General features: G+C 35.5%; 1 protein-coding gene and 1 long non-coding RNA gene across 2 annotated transcripts; one reads left to right on the plus strand and one right to left on the minus strand.

The window, feature by feature from the left end:
* Positions 1-332: 332 nt before the first annotated feature.
* LOC147550223 (uncharacterized) lies at positions 333-2,629 on the plus strand. Its single transcript, XM_086668439.1, has 2 exons — positions 333-1,484; positions 1,688-2,629. The coding sequence occupies exons 1-2, from the start codon at positions 333-335 to the stop codon at positions 2,627-2,629; spliced, it is 2,094 nt and encodes a 697-aa protein (XP_086524565.1).
* Positions 2,630-2,641: 12 nt separating this feature from the next.
* On the minus strand, positions 2,642-5,402 carry LOC147550224 (uncharacterized). Its single transcript, XR_015238126.1, has 3 exons — positions 4,806-5,402; positions 4,552-4,703; positions 2,642-4,477 (listed from the first exon to the last, which is right to left on the minus strand). It is a non-coding gene; the product is annotated as an uncharacterized LOC147550224 (long non-coding RNA).
* Between the last annotated feature and the right edge of the window lie 8,274 nt (positions 5,403-13,676).

Consider the following 13,676-nt stretch of genomic DNA (forward strand, 5'->3'; position numbering starts at 1 on the left):
ATGAGGGGCGAGAGAGATAACGAGAGGAAGAGCTCCCGAGAGAGTAGAGGGTGAGAATTCGATTTTACCACCTTTTCGGTGGTAAAATTTCAAGAGTCTTAAAGCTAGAATCAAGAGAACAATATTATTAAAACCCTAGTGAAACAAAAGAAAAATTTTTGGTCTTCAGGATCTCTTATTTGGTTTGGTTGGTCTTCAGGATCTCTTATTTAGGTGGTCTTCAGGATCTCTTATTTGGTTTGGTTGGTCTTCAGGATCTCTTATTGAGGTGGTCTTCAGGATCTTAATTTGTAAAGGATTGAGTAATCGAGGTTATTACGAAATTCTCACTAATGGATACTAACAATACACAAGCGACTTTAGATGAGGAGGGTTTTCTTGCGGAATTGGCTGCCTTATCCACAGAAGATCCAGAAATTCATACTATTCAGGGAACACAAGATGATGTACTAGTTTTTGATCATAAGCATCACTGTGTGATTAAGGTACTCTCTTACAAAACATTCTCATCTGAGTTATTGGATAGGAAATTGAAGAATGTCTGGAATCTGGCATTCCAGTATGTGCTGTCGGAATTAAAACCCAACTTATTTTTGGCGAAAATCTCCACTCTCGGAGAAATGAGGTTAGTATTATCTAAAGCACCTTGGATCATAAAAGATGATATTTTCTTGGTTGAACAATGCACTAGCCAAAAATCTCCAATTGATCATAAGTTCGAAACAGCTTGGTTCAACATCCAATTCCATGATCTCCCTCATACCTATTTGACAGCAAAAACTATTAATCTTCTAGCTAGTGGGATTGGTCCATATATTCCGGCGAAAGAGGAGGAAGTTCTAAAGTGGTCTTCATATGGTCGTTCAAGAGTCGAAGTCTCCATCATCAACCCCCTTCCGAAAATGGTTAGATTACAGACGACAGAGGGTAACTATATTCAAAGTTCACTACGCTTCGAACGGATTGGTAGATTCTGTTTCTATTGTGGGTTATTGGGTCACTCTTTGGAGTTTTGTCCACAAAGGCTAAAACTACTTGAATTGCAAGATAAAGCTTTATCTCATCAACAGTTAGATATGGTAAAGGAGAAAGCTAAGCCAAAATACCCGGAAAATTTTAAAGTTCTACAGAGATGGGAAAAACGAGGAGGACGACAATTACCGGAAGAGAGTCAGGTCTACCCTCCGAAACAAGATTCCGGTACACCGGAAGGTTCGTCGGCACAGGGCAACCGAGAAGCCTCCAATGGCGAGTGGGAGACAAACCGGGAAAAGGTAACGGTTACACAAGAGCCAGGACCAATTTCCATTAATGAATCCAATGGTATTCCTAGCCCACAATTAAGAGGCCAGGTGGAGAAAAGTAACCGTTACAGGAAGTTCAAACAGGGGGGTCCTACTACTATTTCGACCACTACTCTGGCTCTTAATAATCAGCAAAACATGGAGGCAATTAATTCTCAAAGCATGGAAGGAGTGGAACAGGTTAGGAATTCCCTGAAACGGTTGGCTAGAGGTAATACACAAGGTCATAATTATTACACAAAAATTCCTCGTTCCGATCCTTCGGAACCAAGTATTATGAGGGTCGTGGCGGCTGCTCCCCAAGAGCCGCAAGGCCAATGTTAGTCCTTTCCTGGAATTGTCGTGGGTTGGGGAACCCCGCGACTATATTCACTTTAAAACAGTTCCTCCGGTCAGTAAAACCTGATATTTTATTTCTGGCTGAAACAAGAATTGGTAATGAAACTGCAATTCCAAACCTAGAACAATTTAATCTTCCTCATAAAGTTGTGGTTCCGGCAATGGGAAGAAGTGGTGGATTACTTTTATTCTGGTCAAACATGGTAAAATTAACTATCACTAGTCAATCACCCAACTTAATTCACGGTGAGGTGGGAAATCATATTGATGGCCGTAAGTGGGAGTTACTTTGTATTTATGGGCCTCCAAGGGTGGTCGATCGTGGTGCTTTTTGGAATTCTATGCAGGATGTGTTAGGGCAACTAGTTAATCCGTATGTTTGTTTAGGGGATTTCAATGCAATTACATCAATATCGGAAAAATTTGGAGGGTCTCGTTACACACCATTCTCGGCCCAATTCTCTACCTTTTTAAATGAATCCGGGCTTATTGATTTGGGCTTTAATGGGCCTGCCTATACGTGGTCCAACAACAGAAACTTCGGAAATCTAGTAAGGGAAAGACTGGACAGAGTGGTGGCTTCTGCTGATTGGGTGGGAGCTTTCCCAAATGCTGGAGTGTTTCACCTCCCTCGCTACAATAGTGATCATTGTCCAATTTTGCTTAAAACAGAAATACAAGGTTCAGTTGCTAGAACTACAAACAAATTTGAAGCTTTTTGGATAAAAAATAAAGGGTATAAACCAAAACTTGATCAAATATGGCAGTCTAGTGATCCGTCCCTGTTATCTAAGTTGGCTGATGTGAAAGATAAACTCAAAGAATGGAGCAAACAAACTTTCGGAAATCTAGACAGACGCATCTCCATGATTCGTTCCAAACTGGGAAATATCCAAAGACAACCGATAACCGAGCTAGATCTTCAATTAGAAGCAAGTTACCAAGAAGAATTACTACACTTGGAGGAATTGCAACGTACAAGGTAAGAACAGCGGACACGACAATTTTGGGCTCTTAATGGCGACCGAAATTCAAAAGCCTTTCATATAGCCATCTCCAACCGTAGAAGAAAAAATCATATTCAAATGTTGATGGACAGTGAGGGGAATAGGATCACTAATGAACAACACATAGCCGAAAATCTAGTGGCTCACTTTCAGAACTTATTCTCGGCGGAACAAACTACAATTCCTCCACTAGAACTCATGGCCGAATATAAGAGGGTATCAGTCGATAATCAACAAGAATTGTTCTCAATACCAACAGAAGAAGAAATAAAATCGGTGGTTTTCAATATGGGGCCTCTAAAAAGTCCGGGCCCAGATGGCTTCCCGTGCTTGTTTTATCAAGAAAGCTGGAATATTATTGGACCAGAAATCATCAAATTTATTCAGGCAACATTCAGAACAGGTCAATTCTCAGCTGATATTAATGCAACGACTCTAGTTTTGATACCCAAATCCGATCATCCAACGAATGCCGCTGATTATCGACCAATTGCATTATGCAATACCCTCTACAAGTTCATCACAAAGATCATAGCCAATAAATTGAGGCCTTTCTTGGAAGATTGCATTAGTTGGAACCAAAATGCGTTTGTGCCAAACAGGCAAATAGTGGATAATATAGTAATTGTACAGGAATCAATTCATTCTATGAAACGGTCAAAGGCTAAAGTCGGGGCTTTCCTACTGAAATTAGATATGGCTAAAGCCTATGATCGAGTAGAGTGGAATTTTCTCAAACAGGTACTAAGTGCAATTGGTATTTCAGGTACACTTCTCGACCTTATCATGCATTGTGTCTCAACCCCAACTTTCAGTGTTCTAGTAAACGGCAAACAATATGGATCTTTCGCTTCTACAAGAGGTCTGAGACAAGGTTGTCCGTTGTCACCTTATCTATTCATACTCATCTCTCAAGCTCTGTCCCTATTAATTGGAAAATTTGAAAGAGACGCACTCTTTGAAGGATACAGAATCAACCGAAAGGCACCAAAGGTCTCACATTTACTATTCGCAGATGATTTGATCATTATGGGGGAGGCATCGCTGAAAAATCTAAGGAGCTTACAAGTGTTGATGGATCATTATATGGCTTTCTCGGGTCAAAAGGTAAATTTTTCAAAATCTTCAATCCTATTTAGTTCAGGGGTCCCAATGGACCTAAGGAATTTTTTCGTTAATGAACTCCAAGCACCTTACATGAGGGAGTCGGATAAATATCTGGGAGACCTAATCCTTAAACCAAAATCAAGAATCCAAACATTCCAGTTCCTGGTCGATAAATTCAAAAAAAAGTTGGCGGCATGGAAACGTAAATTCATATCTCAGGCTGGAAGAACAACCTTGATTAAGTCGGCTCTCAGCCCCATCAGTACGTATTTTATGAGTCTCTCTCTTTTACCAAAGGGGATAATCAGTAGACTGGAGCAAATACAGAGGAATTTTTGGTGGAATCATGAGGAAGATGAACGGAAAATTCACTTCCTCCCTTGGCCAATAATTCAAGGTCCGAAAGAACTTGGGGGTCTGGGCATCAGGCCTTTGGAGAAGGTTAATAAGTCTCTGGTGGCCAAACAGGCCTGGAGACTTATTACCCAACCTAATTCTACTTGGGCTCAAATCATTATTGCTAAGTATTACAAGTCTAATTCTTTCTGGAATGAAGAAAAAAAAGCAAGTGCTACCCCTCTATGGAATGCCATGATTGAGATCAAAGATGTCCTAAAGAACCAGTGTTGTTGGAAAGTGGGTGATGGCTCATCGATCATCATTGCCTCTGACCCATGGATTCCGGAACTTCCCAACTTCAAACCAATTTGCAAAGAGCCCCTGCCATCAAATATTACAAGAGTATCAGATCTTATTAATCAAGAAACATTCACTTGGAAATTGGATACACTTACAACATGGTTTGAGAATAGTACTGTCGAAGCAATTTTGAATATTCCATTATCGACAGTGTGTGTTATAGATAGGCTAATTTGGATGCCTACGTTGTCTGGTGCGTTTACCCCAAAGTCATTCTTCAAGGAAATATCATCGACCCACAGAAATCCTAGAGTTAATTCGGAATTTCCATGGTCAAAATTTTGGAAGTTAACAGACATCCAACCAAGGGTATTACAATTTATATGGAGATTACTGAACGGAGGATTACCTGTGTTATCAAATATTGCGAGGGGGAATGGCCAAATTTCGACAACTTGCAAACTTTGTCAAAATGAACCGGAAACCACTTTGCATTTGTTTAATTCTTGTCCAATCTTCACAGAACTATGGAGTAAGGCTCAATCATTCATGGAATGCAACAAAGAAGATAATCCAGAGTTACTAATCAAAAAATTAATAGTCAATTATAAAGAAGACAGATTCAAAGTGAGGTTTGTTGTTTACCTTCTTTGGTTCCTCTGGAAAGAAAGGAACAACTTCATTTTCAATGGAGAGGATATAAATATCAATCGAATACTCTGTTTAGCCAAGAAGGTAGCTACATCATCGGAGGGAAGTGATTTAAATATGTCAAATGAGAAGGATTGTTGGATCCCGCCGCCCCCAAACACGATCAAGGCCAACTTTGATGGAACCTTTAACAATAATGGAGCTTCTGTTGGGGTGGTGATTAGAAACTCTAACGGAGAGATTGTTTTTCAAGAAGGAAGAAGAATCGAAGCACAATCGGCATTGATCAGTGAGGCTGAAGCTCTCCGGTTTGCTTGTCAAAAAATTTTGGAGTTAGGGTTTCAAAGAGTATTAATAGAAGGAGATAATCAGGTCGTCATTTCGGCAATATCGGACGGACAGGATTCGATCCCGTGGCGAATTCATTCGCTCATCTCGGAATCAAAACAGCTGGTGGATGGGTTGGCAACAGTTGGCTTCCAACGAGTTCCAAGGACGGCAAACGTGGCAGCGCATGAAGTCGCCCACGCGGCACTTTATTAGTAATTCATTTTGCAGTCCGGTCCATAATTGTAACCATTGTTTCGGTAATAGTCCCTGTTTTAACTTCAAGATGTAATTTCATCAATTTTCTATTTAATGAAGTTAATCCATTTCCAAAAAAAAAAAAAAAAAAAAATTTCAAGAGTCTTTTTCCTGCTTTATTTTACCATGGGAAATGGATTTTCGTACACTTTTAACCCAATCAAACAACAAAAATTGCACTTTCCAACGAAAACGACTTTCCCAACCTATTTTCCCACGTAACAAACAGACCCTTAGTTTTTAAAAGTTTCCAACTCCATTCAAATTTGTAATAAATTAGAAGAATGCTTGTGCAGATAACCCTAAAATTTAACACTACCATCAAAAATTTCTAACCCTAAATATAAAGTGACATGAGTAAAAAACGGTGTGCAAATAGTATGAAATTTCCCATATTCCTTACTGCTTTATTTGTGGCTCTTACTTCTTGGAGTTCCCGGTGCTGTTTTTTGTTTAGAAGATACACATATATTACTGATAAAGAAGAATGCGATTACAATACATATTAGAAATAACATTTGAAATGTACTTCCAGTATCCATAGCCCTGTTTTTTCCTGACCCATTTTGCTAGCTTGTTAGCTGGATTGTTGTGTGCACTAAAGATGCAGGAGAATTTGATGTTACTGAAATTCGATACAAGGTCCTTTGATGTTGTGTATGAGTTGTCGGTTGCCATTGAATCATGTTATTATTGTTGCTTTCTATAATAACATGTGTATAGTTATGTTCTACTATCCACCGAAGACTTGGTAAAATAGTTTTTGCTCTGCTTTCTTCACTTGTTGTAGCTATGAGAGTTGCTACTTTGGCTTCTATGAATTTCGCTTGGTGCTCCTGGATTTTGGTCTTGTGGACAGAGAGCTGCGAAAGAGAGAAAGAGGGTGTTGGGGGTTAAAGCAAAGTGGGTTTGGTAGTTTATATCTGGACGCGAACCAAATCTTTAGGCACGGAGGGACCTAACAATAACTTGGTAAGAATGAAGAATCTTACTTGAATAACTTAGCCCCCCCCCCCCCCCTAGTTATTAGTGAAGACATGGGCCAGTTGGGCAAATTTGGTGCCTACGTATTTCTCTAGTCCAAAAGAGGAAAGAGATGAATTCTACGTATTTCTAAGAAATTCTAGTCAAGAGAAAAAGTCAAAAGAGGATTACAAAGAAGAGGTAATTTTTAAAAAGGTCAAAATAATATTGAAAATGAATAGAAAAGCACGAAACATTTGAAAATTATTATTCAGGTCAAAAAGTGTGCAAATACTAAAATACCCCTTTTTGTCTTTTTGTGTAACTAAATTCTTTTATTTTTCTTTAAACTTTAAATCGATATAACTTTTGTTTGAGATGTCGGATTTCAATAAAAATTATATATTTAGAAATGATTTTTCATTAGCTTTCTAACAAGATCCACTTTCAATATTTTTTTTCGAAAAAAAAAACCCAGAAAAAAACGGCGTTTTTTACCTTTACGTTTTTATGCAAATGTGTTTGCAACAATTTGTTGTGCAAACGTGTTTGCAACATTCTGTTGTGCAAACGTGTTTGCAACATTCTGTTGTGCAAACGTGTTTGCAACTTTCTGTTGTGCAAACGTGTTTGCAACAGTCTGTTGTACAAACGTGTTTGCAACTGTCTGTTGTGCAAACGTGTTTGCAACTGTATGTTGTGCAAACGTGTTTGCAACTGTCTGATCTGCAAACTATGTTTGCAACATATAGATTGCAAACATGATTTGCAAGCTTTGCAGAATATAATCTTGAGTTACATATCTTGCAAACTCGATTTGCAAATCGAGAATATAAACTAAGAGTGTATGTCTATGAAATCTTAAGTTGAGAATTGACTTCATCATTCATTCTATAGAAATTGTTAAAAACCAAAGAATATAACGAGTTTATGATTTTTCGTTAAGTTCTGCAAACATGTGTTTGCATAATGTAAACTGCAAACAGTGTTTGCAAAATATAGATTGCAAATGTGATTTGCAAGCTTTGCAGAAAATAATCTTGAGTTGCATATCATGCAAACGCGATTTGCAAATCGAGAATATAAACTAAGATTATGTGTACGAAATCTTGAGTTTGGAAATGATTTCATCCTTCATCATATAAAACTCATGAAGAAATTGTGTGGTCGACATTATTATTGTTCTCTACTTTAAGATCAAACCTTCAATATGTCAAGATGAAATAAAGTAGAGAGAGGGAGAGAAACTTGATCAATGAATCATATACATAATACAACAAGAAGCACAAAATATTTGATCATTCAACCATAATCACTTTTTCCACCAGTTTCAAATAAACCCTATAACTCCCATCCCAATCAACTTCTTAACTTTTTCAATCTCTGCTTCTTTATATAAACCTCTCACCATGACATTAGTACTATAATCATCCACAAAGTTCTAATCACCATTATCATCTGTCTTAAGCATTTCACCATACACATTGTGTGCAACTGATTAGGTTATCCAACAATGAACAATCCATTACAAGCAAAAACTTAATTAGGTTCATTGGCATCAGATTTAGGAACTTTTTGATGCCCAAGCTTTACAATTTTGTTAAACATCTCTCACTTTCTATATGAACCCTAACTCAAAATCATAAACCCTAAAAAAAATCAAAACTTTCTCTATTTCCCTATCATTCCACCAACTGATCAATACAAAAAACTAGAAACTGAACAAGTATCTTTACAGATATGTAAATTTGCAACACTAATTGTACCATAAAACAAAAAGCTTCATCTTCTTCTTTCTATTCAATTTTCTGTACTAAATATTCTTACATTAATCATCTCATATGGAGCATAAAAGGTTACTTTCTCAATTCCATTGTTCTCTGCTCTAATGCAATTGTCATATCCTAATTAGGCCTAGCCCTAAATAAAATGATTGAAACCCATGCCATTGTTCCAGAAGGTTGCTTTCTCTTTCTCTCTCTCCACGAGGCAAACTTACCAGCATCATGTTGGGGTCCCTCCTTATATAAAAAGGATTCCTAGTTAGAATAGGATTTCCCTTATTCCTTATTTAGGGAGAAATAGAAGTTTTTATTTCTACCTAAAAAGGAATCCTATTTCTAGTAGAATACCTCCTTATTTATCATTATAAATAGGGAATGAAAGGGAAGAAATTATTCATACTTTCAGGTTAGAGAGTATCATACTTTCAGGTTAGAGAATATCATACTTTCAGGTTAGAGAGTATCCTCCCAGTTGGGAGCTCCCAGTTGGGAGAGTTAGTAGAGAATCCTCTCAGATGTATCTTCTCAGGTTAGAGAGAGAGAGATAAGAGAGATGAAACAACAACTTCCAGAACAAAGAGAAGTCTGAGAAAGAGAGATTTCTGAAGTGGTTCTTTCAAGAGAGATTGAAAGAGCAGAATATTGGTTTGAAGAAAAGAAGATTATTAATCTTGTGAAGCAATTTAGTTTGTGGTTATCTTTTTCAACCTTTAGGAATCTAGGATTTGTTCAAATCCTAAGGAGTAAGAAATTTTATTTCTTTGTTTCTTTGTTCAGTTTATCCACCATAGGTTTGGTGAAGAGTTGTCCAAGAGTGTTTCTACACATCTTGAAGAATTGTGTAACCCATTATTTAATTATAGTGGAAGATTTCTGGACTAGGTCCCGTGGTTTTTTACCTTCTAGTTTGGAGGGGTTTTTTGCCACGTTAAATAATCTTGGTGTCTCTACTTTTACTTTCGCATCGTTTATCTTTATATTCCTGAACAAGTTAATTAGGTTATTTTTCCTAACAAGTGGTATCAGAGCTAAGGTTGGATTTATTGTTCAGAAATATGGAAGGGAAACAGTAGTGCACTTTACACATGATTCAAGCGAATTCATGAATGGGAGTCGAATGCAATTGGAATGTGAGATATCAGCGGATTCAAGACGTATTGAAGAAAAAAGTGTTGAATATCAAGAAAATCCATATAGAAGACAATACTTCAGATATGATGGCAAAAAGATTGTTCAACGGGAAGCTTGAGCTACATAGTAGTATTGTTGGCCTTAGAATGGTGGGTCCTTTTCATAAGTCGGGAGGGGGAGTTTGTTGGGGTCCCTCCTTATATAAAAAGGATTCCTAGTTAGAATAGGATTTCCCTTATTCCTTATTTAGGGAGAAATAGAAGTTTTTATTTCTACCTAAAAAGGAATCCTATTTCTAGTAGAATACCTCCTTATTTATCATTATAAATAGGGAATGAAAGGGAAGAAATTATTCATACTTTCAGGTTAGAGAGTATCATACTTTCAGGTTAGAGAGTATCATACTTTCAGGTTAGAGAGTATCCTCCCAGTTGGGAGCTCCCAGTTGGGAGAGTTAGTAGAGAATCCTCTCAGATGTATCTTCTCAGGTTAGAGAGAGAGAGATAAGAGAGATGAAACAACAACTTCCAGAACAAAGAGAAGTCAGAGAAAGAGAGATTTCTGAAGTGGTTCTTTCAAGAGAGATTGAAAGAGCAGAATATTGGTTTGAAGAAAAGAAGATTATTAATCTTGTGAAGCAATTTAGTTTGTGGTTATCTTCTTCAACCTTTAGGAATCTAGGATTTGTTCAAATCCTAAGGAGTAAGAAATTTTATTTCTTTGTTTCTTTGTTCAGTTTATCCACCATAGGTTTGGTGAAGAGTTGTCCAAGAGTGTTTCTACACATCTTGAAGAATTGTGTAACCCATTATTTAATTATAGTGGAAGATTTCTGGACTAGGTCCCGTGGTTTTTTACCTTCTAGTTTGGAGGGGTTTTTTGCCACGTTAAATAATCTTGGTGTCTCTACTTTTACTTTCGCATCGTTTATCTTCATATTCCTGAACAAGTTAATTAGGTTATTTTTCCTAACACATCATTCGAGCAATGATGAGTCTAGATGAAGAAACAAAAAAAAGTCCAACCTCTGGAAAAACTTCCTACGTAGCCACCATTGTTGTCCCCGTAAGAAGAATGAAGAAATTAACAAATCTATGAGAAAGTAAAGAGATTTGTTTGGTTGCTTCTCTGGATTGATTCGAACTAATGATTTTATGAGAGATAAAGTAGAAGAATAAGAAGATTTGAAGAAGAACAAGATAAAAAAAAATCGAGAGAAGAACATCACGAAGAAGAGAGAAAACCCTAGAAATTCTGAGTTTTTTTAGATAGAGAGAGTTTTGATGTATAAGGGTATTATGGGAACCAAAATAATAAAAAATGACCTGATTGCTAATTATCAATATTATTTTCAACTTTATGTGTCAATACCAATAATAAAGTTGACAACTTTAATTATTTCAAAATGTTGTTGGCTTTTTTAGCTATTGTGTAGTTTATATTGACCTAAATAGTCATTTTTCCTACAAAGAACACTGTTCCAAAAAGAAAATACTCCTTATTTTTTTATATAAGGGTCTTTTTAATTCTCTTTCTTCTTCTTTTTTTTGTTGAAAGGTCTTTTTAATTCTTGCCAAGGAAACAAAATGAAGATTGGGTCATTGGGCTACCAAAATATAGTCAAAATACTCATAAACCCATAAGAAGATGGGAAGAAAAGCAAGGTGGATTGGTGGAGCAGCCAAATTTGAGAGGTACTAATTACTTGTGGACAAAATATTCTTAAAACAGAAAAAGATGAGAAACAACAACTGGTGATCCATTGCTTTCTTGTTGTTGTTGTCAACAATGACATGTTTTCAAAATTTAATTTTACAAAAATGAAATAAAAGTTCCTTAAATTCGTCATATTTTTCCTTTTACCTAACAAATCAATTATTCCGGTCAAATATTCAATTCGAACAAAACCTCCTTTTAGTTAAGTAAAATTGGTGTTACAGACTTAAAAAATAAGTTTACTTGTCCACCAAAACTTATCTCTCTACTCGGAGAACTACATACTTTTAGGAGTAGAATGGAGGTACACGTAGTGGATGATGTTGAAGAATCAAACAATGAGTGACAAACTAGAAGTTCTATTGCACTTGTTCTTTTATTTGAAATTTTATCTTATCTAAGATTTGAGATTACTTCAAAATATTGGTAGAAAATATTTTTTAATTGATCTTTGAACTTAGACAAAAACCTTTATGACATAACAAAAAGAAAATTTAAAGAAAAAAGAATAAAAGAAAAAATTAATAATAAAATGAAAGCACCAGGAGAATAATATGGCCATTTAGGAAATAATGCCGAATGAGATAAGTCAAACTACTTATACAGTTGTTCAACAAAAAAAGAAATACTCATATAGTCAATATACGTGTCCAATGACTAAAATAGCTGAAAAAGAAATTATTTTTTAACAATACATGTTTATTATTTAAAAAAAGTATATACATATATGCTATATTTACATAATTGTTTGTGGAAGACTGGTAAGTCGTTGAAATTCAACGTTACCAATGCTCGAAACAATTGCATGTGTTAGTTATCGAGGAATCCATTTTGACACAGTTGAAAAATCTATAAACTTAAAAAAGCTTATAAACAGGATAGAGAAAAATGTTGAATTGTTCTGTTACAATGAATAAGACTAATAGAAGAACTCAATTTATATTGTCTTGTGGTTTTCTAAACAATTTGTAATGAAAATAACTTTGAAAAAAGAATTTTTGAGCTTATAACCCAAAAAATGGGGCTTAATATGACATTTAGTCCACTATAATCCCTTTAAGGGTTTGAAAACCAAAATAATATTGTAAACTAAATTGAGGGATTGGGTGAACAGTCCAAAACCAGGGAGTAAATAGGATTTCCATCCTGGGTTGCCAATAAATGAAAGCCAGGTCCAAATAGTCAGAGGCCCACGCAAAAGTACCGTAACGTCCTTGTTTTTTCATCAAATTTACGGAATATGCCACCCAGAAAATTACGTAATTGCCACTCTGAAAAATCACGGGATTTACTTTCTCTCTCTACTCTGCGTTTTACTTTCTCTCTCTACTCTTTTACTTTCTCTCTCTAAATCTCTTTTCAGATTTATTTCTCTTTACTTATTTAACCAAATCCTAATTTCACTCCCAATTTAATCAAATTCTAACTAACTTAGATTTTTTCTCTCTCCAAATTTAACCAATCTCAACAAATATTTCCAGATTGGTTCAAAATTCTTTTTTTTTTTAAGATTTGTTTCTTATCTCAAATTTTGAATTTTTCCAGATTGGTTCAAATTTTGAATTTTTCAAGATTGGTTCAAATTTCGAGTTTTTTTAGATTGGTTCAAATTTCGAATTTTTCTCTGGTAAATTATTTTATTTACTGGGAATTTTCTTGGTAAATTTTTTTGTTTACCGGAAATTACTTTATTTACTGGGAATTTTTTTGTGTACTAGACACTTTTGTACCGGGAAATTTTCTTGTGTACAGGAAATTATTTTATTTACTAGGAATTTTCTTTTGTACTAGATACTTTTGTAATGTAAATGTTCTTGTTTACCGGGAATTTTTATATTTACTGGGAATTGTATTGTGTACTGGACACTTTTCGAACTGGGATTTAAATTATGTACCGGGAATTGTTTTGTATATTACCAATTGGGTTATGTACTAGACATTTTTGTAGTAGGAAATTTTCTTGTGTTCTGGAAATTTTATTGTTTACACAGAAAGTGTAAAATAAAATGAAAGTATTTGATTCAAAAGGTAAAAAATCTAGAGAGAAATATGATAAAGAGAGAAGGAAAATCTGGAGATAAATCTAAAATAGGAAAATGAAATCCATCCAAAAAAAACTTTAAGATTTAAAAAAAACCTTCCGAAAAGAGAGATAAATTTACCGTAAATTTATGAGAGAAATTAGGGGGAGAGATAAATCTAGAAAGATAAAGATCTTGGCGAAAATCTGTAGGCGGGATCCTACAATTTCGCCAAAATTTCTGGAAAATAGGGCTCAATAGGAAAAATTTGAGAGATAATGGAGGAGAAAAACATGGAAATTTTAGAGAGAGAAAGAAACAGAAAGAGGGAAGGAACGAAAGTAGTGATTTAGAGAGAGAAAGAAAACGAAAAGACAGAGTTTGCTGGACGAGATCCCAAAATTTCGGCCAAAAATTTCGAATTTTCAA

The sequence above is a fragment of the Eschscholzia californica genome, unplaced genomic scaffold (assembly GCF_041429995.1).
Source record: "Eschscholzia californica isolate CP2 unplaced genomic scaffold, dmEscCali1.0.p SCAF_3, whole genome shotgun sequence".
Classification (NCBI taxonomy): domain Eukaryota; kingdom Viridiplantae; phylum Streptophyta; class Magnoliopsida; order Ranunculales; family Papaveraceae; genus Eschscholzia; species Eschscholzia californica.

What these genes read in the sequence shown, in the direction of transcription:
- LOC147550223 (XM_086668439.1), top strand. Translation starts at nt 333, where the DNA reads ATGGATACTAACAATACACAAGCGACTTTAGATGAGGAGGGTTTTCTT. An exon ending in GCATGGAAGGAGTGGAACAG is followed by an intron (nt 1,485 to 1,687) that starts GTTAGGAATTCC and finishes ACTTTAAAACAG; the next exon opens with TTCCTCCGGTCAGTAAAACC.